General features: G+C 49.0%; 1 protein-coding gene across 3 annotated transcripts in view; it reads right to left on the bottom strand.

Moving 5' to 3' along the window:
• OTUD7A (OTU deubiquitinase 7A) overlaps positions 1-26,108 on the bottom strand; it is a 308,219-nt gene that overhangs the window by 23,455 nt on the left and 258,656 nt on the right. For all 3 annotated transcript variants that reach the window (XM_017973141.4, XM_035303601.3, XM_035303602.3), the window contains 4 exons: positions 25,944-26,071; positions 25,139-25,251; positions 14,483-14,610; positions 12,078-12,227 (listed from right to left, as the gene is read on the bottom strand). In XM_017973141.4, coding sequence (XP_017828630.3) covers positions 12,078-12,227; positions 14,483-14,610; positions 25,139-25,251; positions 25,944-26,071 — 519 coding nt within the window. The remainder of the gene's footprint in view (positions 1-12,077; positions 12,228-14,482; positions 14,611-25,138; positions 25,252-25,943; positions 26,072-26,108) is intronic.

Raw genomic sequence — 26,108 nt, 5'->3', positions numbered from 1 at the left:
CAATGCTGCCCTCCAGTGTTGCTTAAGAGGAAAAGTGGGCACAAGTAATCCCCCCTCCACCCGCACCTCTTCTTGCCCAGCTTCCCCAAACTGCCTATAAGGGAAATGCAGCTTTGCTGACCGACGATCAGCTCTGGGCTTTTCATTAATCTGGTTTGGGATTGGAAAGCGCAGTGCTCTGGTTTGAGAGGTCGGGCGGCTTGACCTGGCTTCGCTGCAGCCTGTTGGGTTCTGCCTTGGCGTGGCTGCCCTCCCCAGGGCTGAGCTGCAGGGTAGACCGCCAGGGAGGGCTGCAGGGCTGGCTCAGGGACAGGTCTCCCTTGGGTGGTACCCAGCAGCCTGTCCCATAGTTCTGTGAGTCACTATGCAAACAGAGAAGGGGTTAGCCTCGCTTCCCACTCATGGGGTGGGGGGTTGCAGAGGCGCTCCCCATGCCCAGAATAGAGCAGTGCAGCTCCCGGAGTCCCAAGCCCCGGTGAACAGATAGGCCAAACCAGTGTCAGGGAAAATGACTCAAAAAGCGACATTTTAAGCATCTCCCGATCAAGCAAATTCAGGAAATACTGTTCTAGAACAAGAAAAATCTGTTAGAAGCAGTTCCTGTGGGAGCAGTTTGGACATTTTGGGTCTGGCGAGGTAGAGTTGCCATTGGAAAGCATCAGCCCAGCCCCCACTCCATGTTCAGCCGCCCTGCCTCCAGCATTTAGGGTCAACAGGCACCTAGCGGCACCCATGGTCTGTGGACAGAAGCAATGTGGGAAGTGCTGGGTGATGTGCTCAGGCATGGGGGCCCCTCCCCACTCCCCTGCCATGGTGCCTGCGGAAGACAGCGGATCCCCACTCAAACACCGTGTAGACTTTACTTGTGTGGGAACCAGACTTCCACTGTGATTTTGGTTTCTTTGTTTCAGATAAACCACCTAAGCTAAGACAACAGCCCACACAGTCACCCTCACCTCCCTCTCATGGGGTTCCTGGGGACTCCTCAACAGTGGGGCTAAAACGGACTCTCTGGGCTGCCCAGGGCTCCAGTGCACGCTGGGAATACCCCTGAAGATGCCAGTGCCTCTCCACCTAGAAGGGTCTGGCAGCCTCATGGCCTCGATCTGGGTGGGGTGAAGGGCCAGGTACTGAGAGAGGCTCTAGGGACACGCCTACTCACAATTGAAGACACGGAGGGGCCAACAGGAAGGCTTCTCTGCAGAGGGTCAATGGTGGCCTGCAGTGAGGGCTGGGGCTGCAGAGCCCAGGGAGAGTTCTGGCCAGGAGGCCATGAAACAGGCCCTCCTCATGAGCAGTGGCTGCTGGGGATGCCTCTGCCTGTCACTGCACACCCTGAGATTTCCCTATTGGAAACCCGCTTTACCAGCGGGGAGCAGCCACGCAGCGGCTTGCCCTCTGGTGGTAAATGTCCAGAACAGCAACTGCTTTTCAAAATGAGCCTAGAAAGATGGGAAAGCTTTTGTTTTTCTTTTTGAAAGGCCTCTTGTATGTCTTTCAGCCTGGACACAAACAGGCATCATCTCAAACTAGCCTGAATATATTCTGAGTACTTATTTTCTAAACAAATCAAGATTTCTGGTTTTTGTCTCGGATGTGAAAAGCTGGAAGAGCATTGTTCCACTATGACAACATGCCAATCAAACACAAATACACAACTTATCTTTAACTCCCCAGACAGCTGAAGTCACGGGGGAGCCGACTTACCCAAAATCTAAGGGAAGACAGGTACCTCCAAGGAGAGACAGGAACGAGCTTAAGAGGGGCCAATTCAGCTAAAACGGTTAAATTGGTAAAGGAAGAGTATCAGCTAGGGACTGAAGATATAAAGGAAATTCACGTGCGCTTGCAGGCTCCTCTCCACAGGACCTAGCTGGTTCTTCCAAAAAAGATTGGCAAGAATTCTGAGAAAGTGTCTCCATAGATATTTCCATCCTATCTCTACCAAGGAACAAAAGCTTTAACTGCAGAGGGTAGGGCAGTGAACACAGGGTGCACTAAGGGTCGTGTTCTCTGTTACTCTGATTAAGTGTCTGTCTTAGGCAGGTACTGTATCCCTGGGTCTGGGGATGGGGGTGACCTTCCTCGGCTATTGTGACTAGGCTGGTCCGAAGCCAGACTCTAAAAACCTAGCAAAAGGAAAGAAAATAAAAAAGGCATGCATCATGCATCTTTCCAGGAAGGAAGGTGATCCACTGCAGTCGCTACTGTCCTACTTAAGATGTCTGGCTTTCAACAACAACAACAAAGACCTATGAGGTGAAAGGAAAGATAAGAAAAAAGCCAACACACTGATGAAAGACAAGCAGTTGAAAGAACAAGGCTCAGATATGACACGTGTTGAAACTATCAGACAAGGAATTAAAAATAACTAATTAATAAGTTAAGGACTAACAGAAAAGCTGGATACCATGCAAGATCTGACGGTTAATTTTAGCATAGAAAACGAGTCTATGGGAAATAATTAAACGAAAATGCTAGAAATGAAAAACAATCATAGAGGTAAAGAATGATTTTGACGGGCTGGTCAGTTGACTTCATACAGCTGAGCAAAGAATCTGTGAACCTCAAGACAGATTATTAGAAATTACACAAACAAACACACAAAAAAGGCGGCGGGAAACTGAACACAGTATCTGAGAGCTGTGTGACAATATCAGGCAGCCTAAGTTCATGTAAATAAATCCCAGAAGAGAGAAAGAACAAGGCAAAATAAAATTTTAAAGAAATAATGGCTAAGAAGTTTTCAAAATTAGTGACAACCATCAACACAGATCTAAGAAACGAAGAGGACACAGGCAGGAAAAGTAACAACAAAAATATTTCTGTAATAGCATCTTAATGCTTCTGAAACCCAAAGACAAGAAGCAAGTCTTGAAGGCAGCCAGAGAAAAAAGAGGATACATTATATAGAGAGAAACAAAGAAAAATCCAAGCAGACTTTTCATGGTAAGCCAGGTAAGCCAGGAGATAACGGAGTGACATTTTTAAGGTGCTGAAAGAATAAAACCAACACCTGTTAATCTAGAATTCCATAGCAGCCCAAATCTCTCTGAAACACGAAGAAGACATAAGCGTTTCTGAAACAAAAATGGGCAAGTTCATTGCCTACAGACCTGAACTACAGGAGGTGTTAAAGTGCAAGAAATAGGTTACAAGTAAGAGTGATGGAAATGGAGGGGATGGATGTGAAAATTCACTTTTTTCTTCCTTGTAATTGCTCTAACGGGTAAGCGTCTGTGTAAAGCCAGAGCAGCAGTGCATTATGTATCAATAACAGATTTTGTAAAAATAAAATATAATAATAGAATGGGGGGAGGGACTGGTATTACATTGTTGTAATATCCTTATACAACATGTGAAGCAGAATAATATTACTTAAAATAGAATCTCATTCATTAGGCCAGGTGTGGTGGCTCACACCTGTAATCTCAGCACTTTGGGAGGCCAAAGTGGGTGGATCACCTGAAATCAGGAGTTCGAGACCAGCCTGGCCAACATGGTAAAACCCTGTCTCTACTAAAAATACACAAATTAGCCAGGTGTGGTGTTGTGTGCCTGTAATCCAGCTACTCCGAAGGCAGAGGCAGGAGAATCGCTGGAGCCCAGGAGGTGGAGGCTGCAGGGAGCTGAGATTGCACCACTGCCCTCCAGTCTGAGTGACAGACTGAGACTCCGTTTCAAAAGAAAAAAAAGATTCACATTAATTAAATATGTTTATTGTAAACCCTAGGGAAACCACTAACAATTACAAATAGATGTATAATAACAAGTCCATAGTGGAAATAAAATGGGACCAGTGAAAATCTCAACCCAAGATAAGACAGCAAAAGAGAAACAAAAGGGACAAAGAACCCACACAATACATGGAAAACAGCTAGCAAGACAGTGAATTTAAATCCAAACATATCATTAATACTATTAAATAAAAATAGTCAAAATATAGCTTTTAAAAGATAAAACTGTCAGACTGGATAAAAAAGCAAAACCCACATATATGCTGTCTATAAGAATCTCACTGTAGGGGCTGGGCACGGTAGTTCATACCCAGCATTTTGGGAGGCCAGGATGGGTGGATCACTTGAGGTCAGGAGTTCAAGACCAGCCTGGCCAACAAGATGAAACCCTATCTCTACTAAAAATACAAAAATTAGCTGGGCATGATGGCGTGCGCCTGCAATCCTAGCTACGTGGGAGGTTGAGGCAGGAGAATCGCTTGAGCCTGGGAGGTGGCTGTAGAAAAAAAAGAAAAAGAATCCCACTGTAAATATAAAGAGAATCCCACTGTAAATATAAAGACATAGGTAGGTTACAAGACATTCACTAAGGAAAGAGAGCTAGAGTGGCCAAACTTATGTCAAAGTAGGCTCCAGAACATGGACCGTTGCCAAAGAAAAAGGGGAATGTTACATAATGACAAAGGGGTCAATTTTCCAAGAAGACATAACCATCCTGTGTGTGCGCATGTTCCTAACAACAGAGCTTCAAAGTACATGAAGCGAATACTAACAGCAATGAAAGAAATGAATGTGTTAAACCTGGAGACTTGGCTGCTCTTTGCTCAGTAATTGACAGAGCAAGTAGGCAGAAACCAGTAAGGATATCGAAGACCTGAGCGCACTCAGAGAATTTGAGGGAACTGACATTTCTAGAACCCAACAAGAGCAGAGTATATATTATTTTCCAGTACATCTGGAATATTCACCGACACAGAACATACTCTTAGCTGATCTGAGTGCATTAAAAAGGACAGAAGTCACAAGTTTGTGCTCATGTCATAACTGAAACTACAAACTATCAAATATTTGAACAATTCCCCAAAACTTGAAACTCAAACAATCTGTTTCTAAATAATCCATAAGTCAGAGGGAGCCTCATGGGAAATTAAAATTTGAACAGAATGAAAATGCAAATAAAGCCCATCAAAATGTGTATGATGTAGTGACAGCAGTACTTGAGGAAAAGGTTATAGCATTAAAATGCTTATATTAGATGAGAAGACAAGTCCAAAATTAGTGATCTGAATTTCTGCCTTAAGAAACTAGAAAAGGAGTAGCCAATTAAACTGTAAGCAAAGAGGTAGGAGGGAAATAGGATGGCCTGCACTCAAGGCCAGGGGCAGCCCCTGAGGATCAGGCTAGGCTGGGCCTTTGGGCCGATGTGGCAGACATAAATTCTCCGGCCTTAAGTTTATATATAGACAAGATTTTTGGATTGGTCATTGGTCTATAGCAGTAAGCTTGCTTTTGACTGAATATGTGTGTTCCTCCAAAACTCACTGTTAAAGCTTAGTCTCCAGCTGACAGTATTTGGAGTGTGGTCTTTGGGAGGGTGAAGCCCTTGAGAATGGTATTAGTGCCCTTCTAATAACAGGACGAGAGCTCTCTTCTCTCTCTCTTGGCCACGTGAGAACACAGTAAAAGCGGCTATGGGCAGACCAGGAAGAGGACACCCTTACCAGACACCAAATCTGCTGGCTCCTGGATCTTGTATTCCCAGCTCCCAGAACTATCAAAGAAATTTCTATTGTTTATAAGCCTCCCAGTCTATGGCATTCTGTGGCAGCAGCCTGAATTGACTAAGACAAAACTGGAAAAAGTGCTGACCAGAATTAAGGAAACTGTACCCTCTCGGGCTGAGAGAGTGTTCAGCTCCTAAGACAATCCTCGGGCTCCTGAGCTCATGCCAAAAGTGGGTGGTGAAATTCTCAGCCCCAGAGGGTGTGCTCTGTGCATGCATTAGATGTGGCCCTGTCGGGCAATGACAACTGGGGTCTTCTCAGAGAGCAGAACGAGGATATCACCCTGGCCACCAAAAACTCACTCCCCATATCCAGGACAGTGAGTGCTGGCTGCTCCTGTCTTGCAGGTAGGACAGGTGGCTGGTGCTGCTGCCTCCCAGCCCCCCTCAGAAGGAGTTTTGGTGGAGTGTGTGGAGGTCCTCAGGAGCCTAGAGTGGCCAGATGGAGAGACCTGCACATCACACAGAGATGGCTGGGGCCCTCATTCAGGAATCAGGGGCGATGGTGGCTGGTACGTGCTTCCTGTGGGCGTGGATGTCTTGGGAGGTCTGGTGGCAGATCCAGGTATCTGTGTCTACTTTGTTGCTCAGGAGGGGACAGGCAGGGCTCCTGGGGGGAGGCTGGCATCTGGGCACAGTCCTGCTTTCTCTTCTCTCCAGGCCCTTGGGCATGAGTGAAAAACCCTCAGCCAGTCCTTTCCGTGCAATTAACTGGCGGGCATCCCTTTGGAACAGTGCTTCGGGCCTCTGAGCTGACGGTCACTGGGGCAGGGCATGAACCAGTCAGCAGATATGGTGTTTAAATGCATCTTGTGCTTTTAATCAATGTGACTCAGCTCTCTCGGCATGTGCCGCCTCTATAAGCTGAGGACACAGCTCCATAGCCATGAAGTCCCTTCCACAGCTCCTGGCCACCTTATGGTGCTTTGTGATCCATCCATAGGTCAACAGTGTCAAAGATGACAGACCTGAGGAACAGAGGCCTCCCCTAAAAGTCTGGATGCCCTCCACCCCAGCTCCTCTGCCTCTCACCCCTTAGACGGGGCCTTTGCAGGCGAGGGTTCTTCAGGGGTCAGTGCTCTGGGGCTCCTGGGAGGAGTGGCAACGGAAGGCAGGCCACACCCCACAAGGGTAGGTGGAGCCACGCTTTTTACTCCCACCCTGACCCTATCTTTCAGTGGCAATTGGCAAACTTAGAAAGGAGCCAAGAGAAGGGAGGCTAATTGCAAAGATAAGTCAGTTTTAGGGCACTTTGGTTTCTAAAACCTTCTTGCCCAGCTGGGTGCGGTGGCTCATGCCTGTAATCCCAGCACTTTGGGAGGCTGAGTTGGACAGATCCCTTGAGCTCAGGAGTTTGAAACCAGCTTGGACAACATGGAGAAACACCATGTGTACCAAAAGTACAAAAAAATTAGCTGGGCATGGTGGCATGTGCCTGTAGTCCCAGCTACTTGGGAGGCTGAGGCAGGAGAATTGCTTAAACCCAGGAGGCGGAGGTTGCAGTGAGCCGAGATCATGCCACTGTACTCCAGCCTGAGGGACAGAATGAGATCCCGTCTCAAAAAAAAAAAAAAGTTTGGAAAAAAAAAAACTTTCTTGCCACCATGAACTAATCTAATTCTTATCGTAATGTCCTGTAATAGGCATTACATATTTGCTCCACTATTTTATTCAGATAGGTACACAGATAGACCAATTTGAAAGGTATTTGATAAATAAGTGATGCTTTAACAAAATTGTATTATAAAATCAATACTGATATTTGTAACATGTAAAGATACATTTCTATTTAAAAAGAGATTGGATCTGTTTATTATAAATTAATCCCACAAGAGAAAGCATGATTCAATGTGAAACATACTGAAAACATCGTGGGGAACAGTAGAGCACAGGTGAGCATTTGATTTAACCACAAGCCACGCATCAAATACAGACGGAAGGCTGCTTCCATGGCCCGCTGGGTAGGAGTACTCTGGCTCCCAAGATCCCTAGCAGGACTTAGAAACTTGCTGTGTTGTTTCTAAGCAGCAAGAGACAAATTGGTAAGCTGCTCTTTGCAAAACCTTTTTTTAAAAAATATCAGCTTTTGAACGTGTGGAGTCTCTGTTCCCAATAAAGGAATGGCCAGTTGTGCTGTGAACATCTGTAAGCCTTGATCCTTGCAGTCTGCAGCCATTTCAGAGCTCCCTGTCCACACCAGCATCTACCCCTCCATCTTGAACCAGTGGACTCCCTCAGGGCTGCCTGTGTGCTGCTCTCTAGGTTCCTTAAGTGGGACGCCTGGGGGAAGGCACTGAGGACACACTGAGGGCTCCCTGACCTCTGTACAGCCCCTGGATACACTCCAGAGGCTCACAGGCTGTTTGTATTTAGGGGGAAAAACTATTGGGGGGAACAGGAAATGGGGAGGGCTAAATAGTTATTCCTGGAAAGGACTAGAATAACACCTGAGCATAGGAAGCACCTGCAAATACATGACCATGAAGGTGGGGTGCAGACCTAGGCAGCACCCGCACGCACCCAGCCCTCGCCAGTGCAACTTGCCGGCTAGGCTGAGAGCACACATGTGCACAGGGGTATGCTCCGCATGGCTCCATATCCAGCCAAAGGAAAGCGGAGTGTGGAGGTGGGCCACGCTGTGCTTGGCTTGTTTGGGACTTTACCAAGAGTTAGCTGTCATTTTGGACTGCAGAGCCTCCTGGGATATCTGAGGGTATGTTCAGCCCACCTGTATCCCCTGCCTGTGTACAGGTGCCAGGGTCTGATTGCTTCATTGAGTCTTATGGTATGGCTGTGTGAAAGCATTTATAGAAATGCAGATTATTTTATTCTGTAATAAATAACTGGTTTCCTTTGATTTCTCCTGATGTGCGGGTATTAAATTGACTTTATTCCAACACAGGTAACATTATCCGTGATTTTCATATCAGGATAATGCAGAGCACACTGCTCAATGCTTGCTATAAAAGGGAGGGGAGTTGGGATTGTTGGACTGGATGATTTCCAAACTTTTTTCCTAGGTTCTGTGTTTCCAGGAACCAGGCAGCCCCTCTGCTTCTCCCGTTAATTGATTTGATTTTTCATAGTGCACACATTTGCTCAGTGGCCAGTATGAACTGTCCTGAGCTGGGCGCTGAGAGAGAGAGTGCCCAGATCTGGGTTTCCACAGTGCTCCCCAGGGGACCATTTAAGATGTGGCGCGGCCGGGCGCGGTGGCTCAAGCCTGTAATCCCAGCACTTTGGGAGGTCGAGGCGGGTGGATCACGAGGTCAAGAGATCGAGACCATCCTGGTCAACATGGTGAAACTCTGTCTCTACTAAAAATACAAAAAATTAGCTGGGCATAGTGGTGCATGCCTGTAATCCCAGCTACTCAGGAGGCTGAGGCAGAAGAATTGCCTGAACCCAGGAGGCGGAGGTTGTGGTGAGCCGAGATCGCGCCATTGCACTCCAGCCTGGGTAACAAGAGTGAAACTCTGTCTCAAAAAAAAAAAAAATAAAATAAATAATAATAATAATTTAAAAAGATGTGGCTGCAAGAAGGCTGCTTCCTGCAAAAAGCTGAAAGCCCGGGGTCAGGGTGTCAGGGAGCAAAGGACTAATGCCCTCAAGGCAGGTGGCCATCAAGTGTGGAGGCTACCAAGAAAGCATGCAGACATTTCATCTAAAGAGCCCTAAGGTGGGTTTGCAAAGCCTGGGCCACTCAGGTTGCCCGCAGCGGACCAGTCCCACCAGCTCCTGACCTTCCACCTCCAGCCCTTCCCTCTCTCCATGTTCATACCTGGCCTGGGAAACAGGAGAGGATTCCTGAACTTGAAGATGTCAGTGGTGGCACTAGCAGTGGCACCTGTAAGAGGAGGCTTCCCTCAGAGGGAGAGGGACTCGATGAGAAGTTTAAAGAATGCCTCCTGGAGTTTTCAGGCTCTAGGAGCTGGACGCATGTGGATGAGACATGATGGGCCATGTAAGCAGGTAGGGTGGGGCGGGGGTGGCAGGAAGAAGGGAGCCTTGTCTCAGCCTGAAATACATTTTTCATCTCATTTCCTGGCTCCCAGAGCATCATTCCTCAGGCACAAGGACACAGTGTCTGCTCTTCCTGGAGCCTGTGATCACTATATCTATTAGCCTCTGCCACAGGGTACTCTCTCTACAGGATAGGCAGGGCACCATGGCAGAGGTTGACACCCGGGCTTCACAGTGGGGGCCGGTGGTGTCCTAGGGCTTGACGTTCTGGAGTCTCCCACCTCCTGCCTCCCACCAGGGTCTGCGACTCTGAGGTCTGGGCAGCTCACTTCAGCAGGCCTGAGCCTGTGGCTGTGGTGTGGCAATCTCCTGTTTTGTGCTCAGGGGATGCGGGGTCCCATCCTGGAAGCTGCAGCCTCACTGATTTCCATGTCCCTCTCGGTGAGATATGCTGTGACTTGAGAGCACAGCTGGGACTCTGTCGCACCCCCCAGTGTCCCTTGAGGCACGGAGGAAGGGCTGCAGAGGTGAAGGTCTAAGGGGCACACAGTCCATGACAAAGAGCGTGGCCATGGCACCTGCCCTGCAGTGGGTAGTGGGGACCTTGTGGGTGAATGTGCAGCCTGGCCACATGATGGTCTTGGAGGCGGGGACCTGCAGCACCCCAGGAGGACCCCAGCGGGCTGCTCTGGCTGTGAGGGAGCCACAGGCCCACACCACAGTGGCTCCGAGGGGTGGACTGGGACCAGATCCCAGTTTTTAGAAACCAGGTCATCAGAAGTGAAACCACCCACACCTCTGCAGGGCTCTCCTGAAAGGCGACGAGCCACAGAGCCCTCCATGGCCTCCTCTGAAGGGAGGACGCCTTCCTATGTGCCTTGAAAACATTGAGCAGTATCTGCAAGGCCTAAAAGAGTACTCAGTGCCTTTTGCGAGGAGGGGGTCGGGTGTCTGAACCCCATGCTCGGCACTGGGGGATGCTGGCCCTGGGACCATCATCTTTCTCTGACCACAGAAACTCCCTGGGGACTGGACAGAGGGAGCAGCCCCTGGCCTGGATCCTAGGTCTTGAAAAGGCCCTTCTGATCTCCCAAGAAGCGAGGTCAGCCCTGAGAAGAGTTAAACCCCCAGGAAGGAGGTGGAGGCATTCTGGACTGAAAGCAGAAAGACAATAGAAAGGCCAGAGCACCTCCCAGGCCTTAGTGATGAAATCTTCCCTTCTGTGGCCCGTGCCACTCTGCAAATAATAAAGAACTGGCATGTGCCATTCCCTTCACTGTGGGCTGCAGCCTCCGGCCCCTCTCTTCCTGTTCCTGGGACTCTGGTTCTGCGGCCGCTGCTCGTATGGGCTCCCAGGAGCTCTGCATCTGCTCTTGGAAAGGGGTCATGAAATGTCCTGTGTGTCCCTCACCCTCAGCCTCTGTGCCACAGTCTCAGCGTCATTCCTGAACTGACCGCCAGGCCAGGAAGTAGACACACTGGTGCCTCGTCTGCCCAGGGACTGGGGGAGGCTGGGTTCTGTTCATTTGTCCGAGTCCCTTCCTTGCCAGCTTGGAAGGGGTAGCATCGGGGAGTCCTAGTGGGGGCAATCTTATTGCTGTATTTACTTCCTGAGCTGTACACTCAGTGGAAAAGGGCAGAACCTTTTCCACTTCCTTCTCCCTGTTGGGCCTGGATGGGTCACTGCCCATTCCTTGAGACCATACCTAATGGCAGGGGCTCTGAAACAGTTGGGTCTTGTCTGTCCATCTGTCTCCTGGGGGAGTGAGTCTCTGCCTATACCACAAACAAGAGTGACAACAGGAAGGGGTTTCCTCCCCACTCTGCTGGTCATACATCCATCAGTAGCTAACATGAGCAAACAGCAATTGTTCCAAACAAAATCTCCCTGTTTCCCCAGCAAGGACATTAACTGGTGTCCTGGAATTGTGCAGTGCACAGCTCGTGGGGCCGGCCCAATGTTGGTAACACTGAAATGGCTGCTTAGAGGAAACTCAGCTGCAGTGCTTTGAAAGGAAACCTCATTCTTTTGAGTTAAAAGCTTACCCTGGAGCAGGGGTGAGCAAACTCTTCTTATAAAGTGCTCGTTAGTGTTTTAGATGCTACAGGCCTCAGTGTCTGTGGCTACTCCTCTCTCTGCCACTGTAGTGCAAAAACAGCCATAGACAATGCATCTGTGAATGAATGTGGCTCTATTCCAATAAAACTTTATTTATAAAAATGGGTGGTGGGCCACAGTTCATTAATATTTGCTCTTGAAGTTTTTTTTTTCCCTTTAATTTACATCTAAGATGAATTATATTTCTATAAAATATGTATTCATGTGAAAGAGAAAACAGTAAAAGCTATTTAAGGGTGGGATTTCTTTGTTTAGTATTTTAAAGATAATGTTGTCTGTAACACTGGTATTTTCAATGAAAACATTTACACATACATAAGGTAGTTTTATGCAAAAACCATCAATGCTGAGTGTGCACAGGTGTGCTTCTAAGGGGAGGTCCCCACAGTCCACCTTCCTATGCAATGGGGTCCCTTCTGATGGCTCTGCCCCCACCCCAGGCCCCTGCGTGCACTCTCTCGGGAGCCAGGCATACCTTGTTCTCTTTGCTGGTCTCTCTGTTCCATGGACACAAGGGCAGAGAAATGCGCTTGATCATAGGCCAGAACCAGAGGCGAGCAGTGACATCTGTTGGGAGGGACCTCCAAGGGCAGGTAGATCCCTCCGAATGGGATGGGTGCGAATGCTGTGGACACAAACCGGCGTGAAGGTGTGAGGAGCAGGCAGCCCCAGCTGGGAGGGGAGGCTCCTGTGTCCCTGTCCCTCACTATCTCAGGAGGCTCCATGGAGGAGCAGAGGAACGGGCAGGGAGAGGGGGCAGGGAGATGGAGGCGGTGCTGAGGGATGGGGCTGAGCGCTTCCAGAGTCATCTGTCTGCCCTGAGACCTGCACAGGTGTTCAGGAGCCCGGGGCTGGAATGAAACTGTCACCCAAGATGGTCAGAGTAGCCGCAGCGTGGAAGCCCAGTTTTCTGGATGTACCTGTTCCTCTCCTAGTGTTTGGTGTAAAGCCTTCGTGTACAACACAGTATCTACACTTCTCAAGGGCATATCCGTTTTATATTTTGAGAACCTCTTCTGTTGAATCTGAAAGAATCAGCCAGAGAGGTCCAGGACCGAGCAGTGAGTCAGATGGGAAATGAGAATCAGAGGGGTCAAGTCCTTCAGTGACAGGGACACAACGTCACTCATTTCCTGACTCACAAAAAACAGGGCAGAGGTGGCTCATGTCTGTAATCCTAGCACTTTGGGAGGCCGAGGCGGGCAGATCACGAGGTCAGGAATACGAGACCAGCCTGGACAACATAGTGAAACCCCATCTCTACTAAACACGAGCACCTCCCTCCCCCTGACCCCACAACACACACATAAATTAGCTGGGTGTGGTGGCATGCGCCTGTAGTCCCAGCTACTCAGGAGACTGAGGTGGGAGGGTCACTTGAACCCAGGAGTTGGAGGTTGCAGTGAGCCGAGACCACGGCATTGCACTCCAGCCTGGCAGAGTGAGACTCCCTTTAAAAAAAAGAGGGGCAGAAAAGCCTAAAACCCTCACCGAAATAGAATAACTTCTGGAAGTATCTGTCCTGAAGGAGCGTCTGCTTTTACGTCATAAAACGTAAAGGAGCATCTGCTTTTACGTCACAAAACGTAAAGGAGCATCTGCTTTTACGTCATAAGACGCCTTGCTTTTTGGCCCCTGAGTCTGTGAATTGCCGCACCCCTCGAGCAGAATTCAGGGATGGTAATTTCAGGCACATCTTTGATGAACTCTTAGTTCCTCTCCACCCTCACTTTTTCTAAAGCAGATCACTGTGGTTCTGCCCACAGGAGAGTCTCACTGAGGGGCGGCAGGGTGGGGCACCCTGCAAGAGAGCTGTGAGTAGAATGGCAGGAAGTGTGGACCTTTCCCTACCCCACAACTCAGAGATCTGATGGTGCAGAGATCAGAGCAGTCCTGGGCTTACACAGCAGGGCCCCAAGGCACGTCCCAGCGCTGCACCGAGAGCTGAGACCTCAGCAGGCCTGTGTCCCTGAGCCGTACAGGGAAGGAGGCGGGCCAGGCAGGACCTGTGTCCTTCCAGTTCCCTGGCTACGCCATCATCGTGGCCACATCATATTTTTTTTGTGGTAGCTGTGATTTAGCATGAAGAGCCACATCCTCATTTGTAGGACTCCCTGGAAGACCCATGACTTTTGTGAAGGTGCAGGGGTAAATTCCAACTGGGCTGGAGGGATGCTCTGGGCATGCTGGAGGGAGGACAGGCTTTGGAGGACCATCCCTGCCCTGGGCTGATCCCTGGCTGGGGATACTACCCAGCCTCTCTGGGCTTCAGTTTCATCTCTGTAAAGTGGGGAGGGTGGTGTCCATCCTTGGAGGTTGTGACTAGGGCTGAATGGAGGAACATTCGAGGAGAGGCTGTACACAGGGTGTGGCTTTCAGTGGGCTGGCCATAAACTGCCCTTGCTTCTTTCTCTGCCAGTTCTGATTCTACTAGTCTTGCCTAGTGACTCTATGCATGCTGTCTTCCTTTCTTTTTGGGTGAAAAAGCCACTGTCTTTAACCCACACATAACCTGCGGAGGGTTGGGAAGGCACCTGGGTGACCGAGTGCCTCCAGGGCATGGCCCAGGGCTGCTGGAGGGGTGTGGGCTGTCTCCTGTACCCTAGGCACATGACAGGAGACAGGAACCCCTCTGGGCTTCATCCTGGTCCTCACACGACCAGATTTCTCCTGGCCACCTGCTGTTGACAGGCAGGGCAGCTGGTCAAGAGCAGTCCCTGCTGCCATCGAGGCAGCGAAAGAAACACGTCGAGTAGATCTTTGCACAGAGTGATGCTCTGTGGCCTCCAGGAGCTCGACCTTGCATGTGCTGCCTGCCCTTTAGCAGGGATGCTAGGCTTCCGGGGTCATGAACATAGAACATCTCTTTGAGGAACTTACCTTCTCCACCTGAGTCTCTTAACATTGTATCTGCCACAACAACAATGGGTCTTCTTAATATATGGGCTAGGACAAACACGTGGAACTCTTCCAGGCTCTCATACACGGGGTCCTCAGAGTTGTCCACACTGCGAAACAAAACAGAGCCAGCGGGTCACTGACTAAATCAGGGTGGAGGATGGAGAAAGTGGGGGCTGCTTTATGCAGGGGCTGAGCCCTCCCCACTCTGGATCTCATCTTCATGGACCCCGGCAGCTGCGCCATCCTGGGCCACTTCTCATGCCATCCGCTGTGGCAAACATACAGGTCCCAGCTCCCTAACTCCACTGTGGGAGCAGTCTCAGAAGACAAGTTGGAGAGAGCCCGCAGGTGAGGGGTGCTGGCCACTGTGAAGGTCAGTCTCTACGCAGGCGGAAGCGGCCCATCAGAGCCTGTGGCAGCAGGGCTGCTGGTTCTCTGGGGTGTTTCACAAGGAAGCAGTGGGAACTGGAGGGATGGAGGGTTCCTCTCTGTTCATTTCCCTGGGCACATCTAATGGGCTAGAGGGTCATTACCACCAAGATCTGAGGAGCCTTCTAGAAGATGCTTGCCCCAGTGGAAGACAACAGTGAGAAGGCTGTCTGGATTCTGATCCAGAGCTGGAGGGATGCAATGTGAATGTGCAGTCCAGGTGGCCCAGACCCTCCCCATCATGCCCCAGGCTCATGTCTGATGCTCAGGGAAAGAGCAGGCTCAAAGATGCTTTTACTTTGAAGATGTTTCAGCAGACGGCGGCAGCCTTGATGTCCCCCCACAGCAGGGCCACCCAAAAGGGAGTAGCACATTGAGAGGAAAGCCAGAGCTCACAGCATTACTGGGCCTTGGCTGCACCTGCAATGCCTGCCAGCTGAGGTGGCAGCACCCAGCCCCAAGACACCCAGAGGTGGCTCTCAGGCTTGTTCCTGAGTGTCTGAGGAAAGCCCAGAATTAGCCAAGGGAGTCTGTGAGGACAGCAGCAGGTGGGGCCAGGGCTGGCAAATGTGGCCCTTAGCATGGCCTGGAGAAAGAGCTTCTTAGGTTCATGGGCACAGTTCCCAGCCACCTGCTTCACTGACTTCTGGAATGCAGGCTGTGAATCCTAGGGAATGCATTACCATCACCTGGGAAATTTTGGTTACATACTACCCATATTTTTTTTCTTGTTTATTGTCTTTCTTATGATTAAATTTCCTTTTTTAAATTTTTGAGACAAAGTCTCACTTTGTTACTCAGGCTAGAGTGCAGTGGTGTGATCTCAGCTCACTGCAACCTCTGTCTCCCAGGTTCAAGCAATTCTCCTGGCTCAGCCTCCCAAGAAGCTGGGATTACAGGCATTTGCCACCACATCCAGCTAATTTTTTTTTTTTTGTATTTTTAGTAGACATGGGGTTTCACCATGTTGGCCAGGCTGGTCTCGAACTCCTGGCCTCAAATTACCTGCCAGACTTAGCCTCCCAAAGAGCTGGGACTACAGGTGTGAGCCACCACATGCAACCCAATTTACTGTGTTTTAACAGTTCAAAAAATTGGCAGCAATCAAAACCTCAAAAAACAGTTGTGCGCATATAGTAGAAAGCTTCTGTTTCCCTGAACCATTTGAAAATCAATAGCCACCCTAGTGCCCATCGCCCTGGAAGCTTCTTGCTCATTCTCTATGAACAGAACGTCCTTCTACACAACCACCACACCGCCATTAACATCAGGAATTCACACGGTTACATGCAACCACCAGACCCCACACGTGTGTGCCAGTTTTCCCAATAATGCCTTTAGAACAAACGTTCCTGCTTGGGGTCACGTGCTGACTTCTGGAATGCAGGCTGTGAATCCTGGTGGTGGCATCTCCTTCATCTTCTTCACCTGAAATATTTCTTAGGAAATCCTTGACTTCCATGACCTTGACACTTTTGGAGATTGCAGACTAGGTATTTTGTAGAATGTCCTTCATGAGGGTTTCTCTATTTCTTCATGGTTAGACTGGATTGGGTCAAGCTGAGTCCTTCTTGTGACATCTTGTTGGGTTGTGCGAATTGCAGATTGTCTCGTCACTGGTGAGGCTGACCTGGACTGCTCCTTAAGGGTATCTCCCAGGCCTTGCCCCTGCAGAGCTACTAATTTCCTCTTTGAAATTAACAAGCATTTTGTGGGGAGGAACTTGAACCTATGCAAATACTCCATTCATCACCAAATCTTTGTATGTTTATTGGTATCACTATGAATTTTGGCTTATTTTATTCAATGGGTTATAATCCATTAGTGTGATGATCTGGATGCTCAGATGCTTGATGTGGTCAGTGTGGCTTTTCTAAAGCTGGATCTGTGTCCTTATGACATCTTCATCATTTCTTTTCATTTTTGTTTTTTGAGACAGGGTCTCACTCTGTTGCCCTGGCTGGAGTGCAGTGGTGAGATCATAGCTCACGACAGCCTCAAACTCCTGGGCTCAAGTGAGCCTCCCATTTTGGCCTTCCAAGTAGCTGGGACCACAAGGCACCACTATGACCAGAAAACTTTTCATTTCTGTAGAGACAAGGGTCTCACTATGTTGCCAAGGCTGGTCTCGAACTCCTGGGCACAAGTGATCGTCCTGTTTCAGCCTCCCACAGTGCTGGGATTACAGGTGTCAGCCACTGTGCCGAGCTCTCATCATTTCTTAGAGCACTTTCTCGCTTCTCGGTGCAGAAAGATGGTTCAAGTTCGTACTCACACATGGATACATACTTGCATGTTTATTTTCATCTTTCTGTCCCTCTCCATGTTTATTTATTTTCATGTTTCTCTTCCTCTCAATATTTATAGAAAACCTTGAGTTCATCGATACCTCCAATTCCAATCCAACCCCACAAAGTTAATTCTACTTGTAACTTTCTTCACTTACCGTGAGAAAACTTGTTTGTATTCATTCTGAAGAATTTCCTTATTTAATCAATCTTCCCGTATGTCAGCTATCTCCTCCTCTGCTGCCCCTCCCCGAGGTGGCCCTCTTCACCTGTTTGGCTGACATCTGGCTCTGGCCCCTGGTGTCCTCCCATCCCCCACCCATTCCAGATGCCACCTTGCTTTGACCCACCTAATGGCTTTAGAACTTACTTTTTCATGGAGGAAGGAAAGAGAAGTAGAAAAGGAATGTTTTAAATATGTATTGACATGAATACATATTCACACACACACACACACACACACGTTTTATGCCAGGTCTAAATAGGGCACTCCTGGGTGTGCATTTTGAAACTTCCCAGGTGATTAGCCTGCCTAGCCACACCTGAAAGCCAAGCTGCAGTGCCTGGGGGTCAAATGCTTCTGGAAGTTGCTTGTTTGTCCCTGTTGCCTACTATGCACTGAGTGCCAGCAAGTGAGTGGTTGAACAAGATAATGAACAGCACAGGAGGAGAGAACACGGAGTTACAACCTGCACACTTGGAGAGAAATACCACACTTAGAAATGTGGAGCACAGATGATCAAATAAGAAATTACCAGTTATTTTCTGTGTTTATTGAGATGATCATACCGTTTTTCTTCTTAATTCTGCGTATGTGATATATCACATTTATTGATTTGTGTACGGCAAATCATCCTTGCATCCCTGGAATAAATCCCACCTGATCAGGGTATATTACCTTTTTGATGTCCTGTTATATTTGATTTTCTGGTATTTTGTCAAGGATTTTTGCATTCAATACAATTCGGCATCACTTCATGATGAAAATCCTCAACAAGCTAGGCACAGAAGGAACATAAGTCCACATAATAAAAGTCGTACATGACAAAGCCACAGCCATCGGCATACTTAATGGGGACAAGTCGAAAGCCTTTCCATTAAGGACTGTAACAAGATGAGGGTGCCCATTCTCACCACTGTTATTCAACAGAGTGCTGGCAGTGCCTGCAGAGCAGTCAGGCAAGAGACAAATACAAAAGGCATCCAAATTGGAAAAGAAGAAGCCAGATCATTGCTTTGCTGATGATATGATTTTATAATTAGAAAACCATAAAGACTCTACCAAAAACCTCTTATATTTGATACATGAATTTAGTCAAGTTTCATACTGAAAGCAGTAGCATTTTTATGTACCGTAACCAGCTAGCTGAGGACTAAGTCAAGGAGGCAATCCCATTTATATTAGCTACAAAATATCGAGGAATATATTTAATCAGGGAGGTGAAAGATCTCTACAAGGAGGACTACAAAAACATGGAAGAAAAAAACTGTAGATGACACAAATGAGTGGAAAAACATCCCATGCTCATGGATCGGAAGTATCAACATCATTAAAATGACTGTGTTGCTACAACAATCTGCAGATTAAATACAATCCCTATCAAGTTACCAGTGTCAGTTTTCACAGGATGAGAAAAAACCAATAAATTTCCTGTGGAACTGAAAAAGAGCCTGAATAGCCAAAGGAATCCCAAGCAAAAATAACAAAGCTGGAGGCATAATATGATCTAATTTCAAACGGTACTACAAGGTTATAGTAAACAAAACAGTATGATAGTGGTACAAAAACAGACACACAGACAAATGGGACAGAACACAGCACCTGTAAGTGAAGCTACATACTTACAGCAAGCTGATCTTCAACAACACCAACCAAAATATATACTGGGAAAATGACACTATTCAATAAATAGTGCTGGGAAAATTGCATAGCCATATGCAGCTCAACAAGAAAAACAAACAACCCCATTCAGAAGTGGGCAAAGCACACGAACAGATATTTTTCAAAGGCGCACATACAAAGAGCCAAACATATGAAAACATACTCTACATCACTAATTACCAGACAAATGCAAATTGAAACCACTGTGAGGTACCATCTTACAATGGTCAGAATGGCTACGACCAAAAAGACTAAAAACAACATGTTGATAAGGATTTGGTGAGAAGGGAACACATACTGTTGGTAGGAATGCGAATTCGTACAACCTTTATGGAAAGCGCTGTGGAGATTTCTCAGAGAACTAAAAACAGAACTACCACTCAATCCAGCAATCCCACTACTAGGTATATACCCAAAGGGAAATGAATCATTATATCAAAAAGATACCTGCATGTTTACTCTAATACTATTCACAGTGGCAAAGATATAGAATCCACCTAAGTGTCCACCAATGTAGGATTAAAGAAAATGTTATACACACACACACACACACACACACACACCCCATGGAATATGACTTAGCCATAAAAAAGAATGAAATGGTATAGTTTGCAGCAACATGGAAGGGTACGGAGGCCATTATCCTCAGTGACATAACTCAGAAACAGAAAGTCTAGTACCTCATGTTCTCACTTATAGCTGAGGGCTAAACAATTCTTACATACGGACAGGCAGAGTGGAATAATAGACAGTGGAGACTATGACAGGACAGAGGGTTCGAGGGGGTGAGGACTGAGAAATTACCTACTGAGTACCACGTTCACTACTTGGGTAGTGGGTACACTGAAGGCCCAGGCGTGTACCATTACATACATATTTAATGTATGGTTCTGTTTCTCTGGAGAACCCTGACTAATGCATTATCTAACCATATTTAAATAAATAACACAATAAACAAGAAACTATCAGTACAGTGATGAAAGGTGCATTCTTTAGACAAGAAGATCAAGGAAGGTTCCTACTTGAGAACCATCCCTAGATAAACTTTGGTCTTATTTTCAATTAGAAATGTCTTTAAAAATTTGAGCTGGGTCCCACACCTGCGAAGTGAGGACACCTTATGTTAGCAGATGCTCTTTCTGCTTAGTCTGCTGATGGAAATCATGGCACCTTCAGGAATATACACAAGTATGCCTCCTTTCCTGTATAAGGCCCAGGACCACCAGGTTGTGATGTGGGCACCTCCCAAGAATAAAATGCCTCTTGCTTTTCCTCAAAGATTGGCTGAAATTGACAACTCTCAGACTGTGTGTTAGGAAATTGCTTGGGATTCTACTGCTTCTGAAAAAGGCTAATAAAAAGAAATGCAGCAAACACATTGTCAGTGAAATTTCAGATACTAAACTACGAAGAGAAAGCGGAGAGATTAGCATGTGAGAAAAGTAAGGACCTAGACAGATGATGCCCTGGGGGCTGCCAAGGGATCCCCCAAACGGCCCCCCATGCTCTGCTCTCTTTTCCTCTTTGTCCGTCCGACTGGCCTCTCAGCTTCCACTTAACCCTTCTCATCAAACAGAAAACAAATAAATGGTTTTTTAAAAAGTTTAAAGAACAAAAATGATTTTCAACATAAATCAAGGTAAGTTGTTGATTCCTAGTCCTCATGCCTGGTCTGCATTTGTCAAGAGTGTGGGGTTATGTTTTTTGGTCCGTTCTAAGTTCAGGTTCTGGCTTTGTATCTTTCAGGCTGAGGGACATTGGGAGCTAACCTGTGATGGTTAATAGTATGTGCCAACTTGATTGGACTAACAGGTGCCCAGATAGCTGGTTAAATGCTATTTCTGCATGTGTCTGTGAGGGCATTTTCGATGAGATTAGCATTTGAATTTCTAGAGAGCAGAAAGCAGAGAGCCTTCACCAGTGTGAGTGGGCCTCAACCCATCTATGCAGGGATGGGAACAAAACGGAGGAAGACGGAATAACTGAACCTGACTGTCTGAGCTGGGACACGGACTTTCTGCCCTCAGCACCTGTGGTTCTTAGGCCTTCAGGTTCAGACTGGATCCACACCATCAGTTCTCCAGCTGTTGGGCCTTTGTACTACACCACCGGCTTTCCTGGGTCTCCAGCTGGCACATGGCAGATCGTGGGAATTCTCAGACCCCATAATCATGTGAGCCAATACCTACCGTAAATCTCTTTATATATGTCTTTTATTGGTTCTGTTTCTCTGGAGAACCCTGACTAATGCATTATCTAATTAACCTGACTCTCAGCCTCCTTATCTGTGATTGATAATAATGACAGCTACATAGGCCTGCCTGACACATAACATGGGCTCAGTAGATGACACTTCAAATTCCCATCTGACCTCACTAACCCTTCCCCAAGCCTTAGGGAAGGTCCAGTTCTTTCCATGTGGCTGGGTCCTGGCCAATGTGAGTCCTGCTGGGAGGCAGAGAGGAAGCAGGTCTTAGTTCATGCCCACGCCTGGCCTTTGGTCCCTTCTGACCTCTTTGGATATGTGACTTAGTCACTTTCTGGGAAAGTAACAGGTTTAAAATGACTCCAGGTCATCGTCTGTGTCAGGGACCAACAGAACAGGGGCTGCCCCACCTGTCTCCATACCAGGGGCTTTTAGAGCAGAACACAGGGCCCGCACTACGCCCCTTTTCTCTCCTCTGTGGGGAACAGGTTCTGGGAAGCCAGGCTATGAAGAAGGCCACTGTAGAGCCTCTTGCCATTGTGCCTGCAAACTCTCCCTTGACTTGCTCTTTCCCATTCCTGGGTGACACTCTGGAAATTCTGTGTGGTTCTTCTGGTCACTTTTCTGTGCAGAGGGCTATCAGCCCCAAGCTTGAGCCTCCTGTAGACTGGGTTAGCTGCCAGCTGGCTTCTCTTTCACCCTTTGCTTCCTCCTCTTCTGTGGCTGCCATCTGTGTCCCTTGTGGCGCTAGCTCAGGCAGAGAGGAGGGACAGGAGTGTAGCTAAGTCTTTCTTGCCTGTCTTCCTTCAGGACCCGCTGGGCTCACTGGAGGTCCCAGTGCTGGCCTGCTGTCTGAGGAAGTGCTTTTGTAGGTCTTCAGAGCTCTCTGCCAGTGGAGAGGCTGTGTCCTCAGGTCCCTGGGCTGTGGTGGTGGCTTCTGTCACTGACTGCTCGTGTTCACCCTCAGCCCTGGCGTCCGGGGCTGGCTTTCTGTGTGGTTTCCACTGTAGGTGAATCCTGAAGCCAGCCTACTGGGGCCTCCTCCCTGAATCCATGCCTGGCCCTTAGGCAGCGTGTGGGATCCTGGCCTCACAGCCCACCACACCCCCGTGAACCCCAAGCTTGCCAGCTTCTGCCTTCAGGCCCTTCAAGCAGGCGTCAGAAACTCATCCCTGCAGCCCTCAAGCCCCAGAGATGATGTACCACACCTCTCAGCTCAACATGGAGAGAGAAGACACGGGCAAAAGGCGGAGCACACTGTGCTTACACAAAGGCCTCTTTTGTGGACTCTGAACCCCATGCGAATTCTTGGAGCTGGTGACAACTCTGGAGCAGCCTGTTGGCCAGTCCTCCATAGCTGCATGGATGCCTTGCTGAGATACTCTCTGCCTGCTCCCCCAGTCCATGGGACTCAGCTAATACCCCCCATGCCCAGGAAAATGTGTGTTTTGTGCCTGGTTCCAGAGGCCTCCCTCCTTGACTGGCCATGCAAAGGTTCCAGCTAACTCAAGGATGCAGCTGGCTACAGAAGCAACTCTGTGATATATTCCTGTTGCATGTGCTCTGTCCTCTTCTGGGTTTGCTTTTTTTTTTCCTGCACTGGAAACACCAGTTGCTGAAACCCTAGAAGTGCCTCCCGCATCACTGGCACAGGATTCCGACCTGAGCATCAGTGGCGTCTGTGGGGACCAGGTAGCTGTGTCCTCACTCCCATCACCCAGCCCAGAGTGGTGGTTTCATTTTCAGGCTGATCTGTCACCTGAAGTTTTACAAACTGTTGTATTTGAGGGATTTCATGAGGCTGTAGGGCCTGGTAAAAAGAGAAGACTTAATGATCAGACCAAATTTTCACTTTTTGGCTCCTCCATTTATCATTTTTGTGTTCCTGGGACAGTTATCTAATCCCATTGAAGCTCAGTTTTCCAATCTGTGGATGGGGACTGGAGGCCTGTGAGGTAGGGTTGGAAAGGCGGGGGTAGAGTGCCCAGCATAGGGCCCTCTTATGGTGTCACTGTCTCCACAACCCTGCCCCATCCCACCCTGCCCGTGCTCACCTCCCTCCTGCCACCCGATCTCCGGCCTCACCTCTCCATTCTTTCCTGATGGGGTCACTCGCATCCACCCTTGGTTGTTTAGTTTCCCCTCTCTGCCCATTCTTCCTTCTTTTTTGTGATGTGGCAGCCAGAACTATGGCTTCCAGGGGCAGGGGACCAGGCTAGCCTACATAAATGGGACAACGTCTGGGCCATTTTGGAGATTCCTAAAGGGAACTAATCCTTTTGTTAGATGGTTGATCACTCAGACTCTGTGGGAGTTAGGGACAGACACCACGTGGCTCCCATGGCCCCATTAGCATCTGAATCCCTTGGGCCCCAGGGAGCAGGCAGCAGGGGACCAGCCTGTGGCCTTGGGAGTCAGATGGGCTGACCAGCCACGGGACTGTGGGCAAAGCTCCTCCTGGAGGGGCGCACTCAGGGGATGTGTGTGTGATGATCACCTGTGATTACTGCCATCACTGCTGCTGTCTTTCCCCACTCCTCCCCAACCCTGGCAGAGACACCTGGACTGGATCCAGTCTGCCAGCACCTATCAGGCATCTGCCCTGTGGCAGGAGGGAGAAGGCAACAGTGAGAATGATCTCAAGGAACACTTGAGACTCAACACAGGCAGGACTCGGGAGGAGTGCAGAGGAAGAGAGGAGTTTTCCACAGTTGTCTGAGTCTTCAGAACGCTTGTCCTCAAATGTCCTGCCAAGATAGACTGTTGGTACAGATATACCACAGCCTTAAAACACAGTGACAAGACAGCCCTGGAGGAAGGGCGTGCCAGGGCATGTGGGCTTCTAACTGTCTCCTCTTTAAACATGGCCTTGGATGCCACTGCTGCTGCTGCAGGCTCTATGGGAGTCTCTTTTCCAGCGGGGGCCTCTAGGGAGAGCTGGCCCCGCAGGTACTAGGTCCTGCCTCGGGGGGTGGGTGAGGACCTGGGTGCCCGCTGCAGGGCCCATGCGCCTGAGGGCGGCCTGGAGCTGCATGCTCTGGTCCTCCCATGGGTCTCCCTGGTGTCACCTCCCTGGTGTCACCTCCCTGGTGTCACTGCTCACACTCTTTCATGTTTGGCTGAGACCTTTTCTCAGAGCAACACCTTTGTGTTCAGGTTCCAGAGAAAGCGAACCAAAAAACATGCCGTGGCCAAGGCTCTGTGGCTGCCCTGCTGGTCTGGCCACACTCTTCATTCCATACCAGAACACCCAAGGTGCTTCTGCAGGAACAAGCTATTCTGAAACATGCACCGTTGGGAAGCCTTTTTGCTGGGCACACATAGGATATCCACGGAGCCCATCTGGAAAACACCAGCCTAGCTTAATGAGCTTCTGCTTTCAGGGTGACTTCTTGAAGCCACTAATTAATTAGTCGTGGGGAAAAACCAAACTTCAGAGCCAAGTCTGTGTGATGGCAATGTGTGGGAACACTTACCATCACCTGTGACCTCCAGAGACCAGCTGTGCCCTGAGGGCGTGCACCCCACCTGCTCTGCACAACAGAGTTCAAGGAAAGTGGCCTGAAGACGGCTCCTGTGAGTTTACCTCTGCCTGCGTAGTGCATGTGGGGGCCACATACCCTTCCCTCAGCATCTGGCAGGGGGCAGCCATCACCCACAGCCCTCCCATGCATCCCTATCTCAAAGCTAATGTTGGAAAGCTGGAGTCTTTCTGTCTTCCACAGCGCGAGGGTCCCGCGGTCCCCCCGTGCCATCCCCGCATGCTGTGTGCAGCCCTGAGTGGCCTGGAGCTGGAGGTGACCTCCGGGGAGAGCAGGGGCAGCACTTACCCCCCTCCCGTGCCGCCGTTCTTGCTGAAGTGCGTGCGCGGCTCGCTGGAGGCCAGCTTCAGCAGCTCCGTCCACTCCCGCTCCCATTCCTCCTCCGTGTACACCAGCCCTGACTGGCAGAGGGAGCCGGCTCAGGAGCAGGGTGGGCCACTGCCATGCTGCCCTCCTCTCCTCACCCTCCCCACCCGGACCAGCCTCACCAGGACCCAGGCCAGGCACATCTGTATGTAGCTATCAACTGCACCCTCTCGCCCACCTTTGCTGTGCACACTGTATTTTCAGAAGCCCCAAGCTCTAATTCCAGAGCTGTTGGGAGTCTGCCCACCAACAAGGGTCATTCTCAGGGGCTGCGGGTAACCGAGCATTAATCTGTGTGTGTATCTAGCTGTGGCTGGCCATTAAAAAGTTTAAAGGGATACTGCATCGACCGTAGTCAGAAAGCAGGAGATTCTTCTAGGAGAGCAAGTTCCTCTTGTTTGCCATGGTTGGGACAATCGGGAATCCCTTTGGACTGAGCTCACACACTGGGGCTGGAGCCATGGGCTGCCCCTGACAGCAGGTGATCGTATATATAATTCATCATCCAAGCCGGGGTGCTTTTGGGAATAAAGGTAGGCAGCTTTCATAATCATGCCTTAAGGAAGCACAAGTGGAAACATGGTTGCTGTCTGTCGGGACTGTGCCATTTCAACAGGCTCTTCCTCCATGGGCTTAAATGCAGGAGACTTTCCTGATCCCAGGGGCTGTTTCTGCCTCACCTCATAAGACAGTCTTGAGCCTGGGGGCCATGCCAATGGATACCAACCTCCTTATTCTGCTGCGTCTGCTGCCACCTCCACCTCCGCTTCAGGGCTTCCCTCTCGGCTCCCGTCCTCATCATGGTGTAGAGAGCTTTCCGTAACACCAGGTCCCGGTCATGAAACCCCCACATTCCTGGAGCCAGGAGGCCATGGACAACAGAGGGGAGAAA

This window comes from Callithrix jacchus, chromosome 6, assembly GCF_049354715.1.
Source record: "Callithrix jacchus isolate 240 chromosome 6, calJac240_pri, whole genome shotgun sequence".
Lineage (NCBI taxonomy): Eukaryota > Metazoa > Chordata > Mammalia > Primates > Cebidae > Callithrix > Callithrix jacchus.
This window is presented reverse-complemented; position numbering and strand designations above follow the sequence as displayed.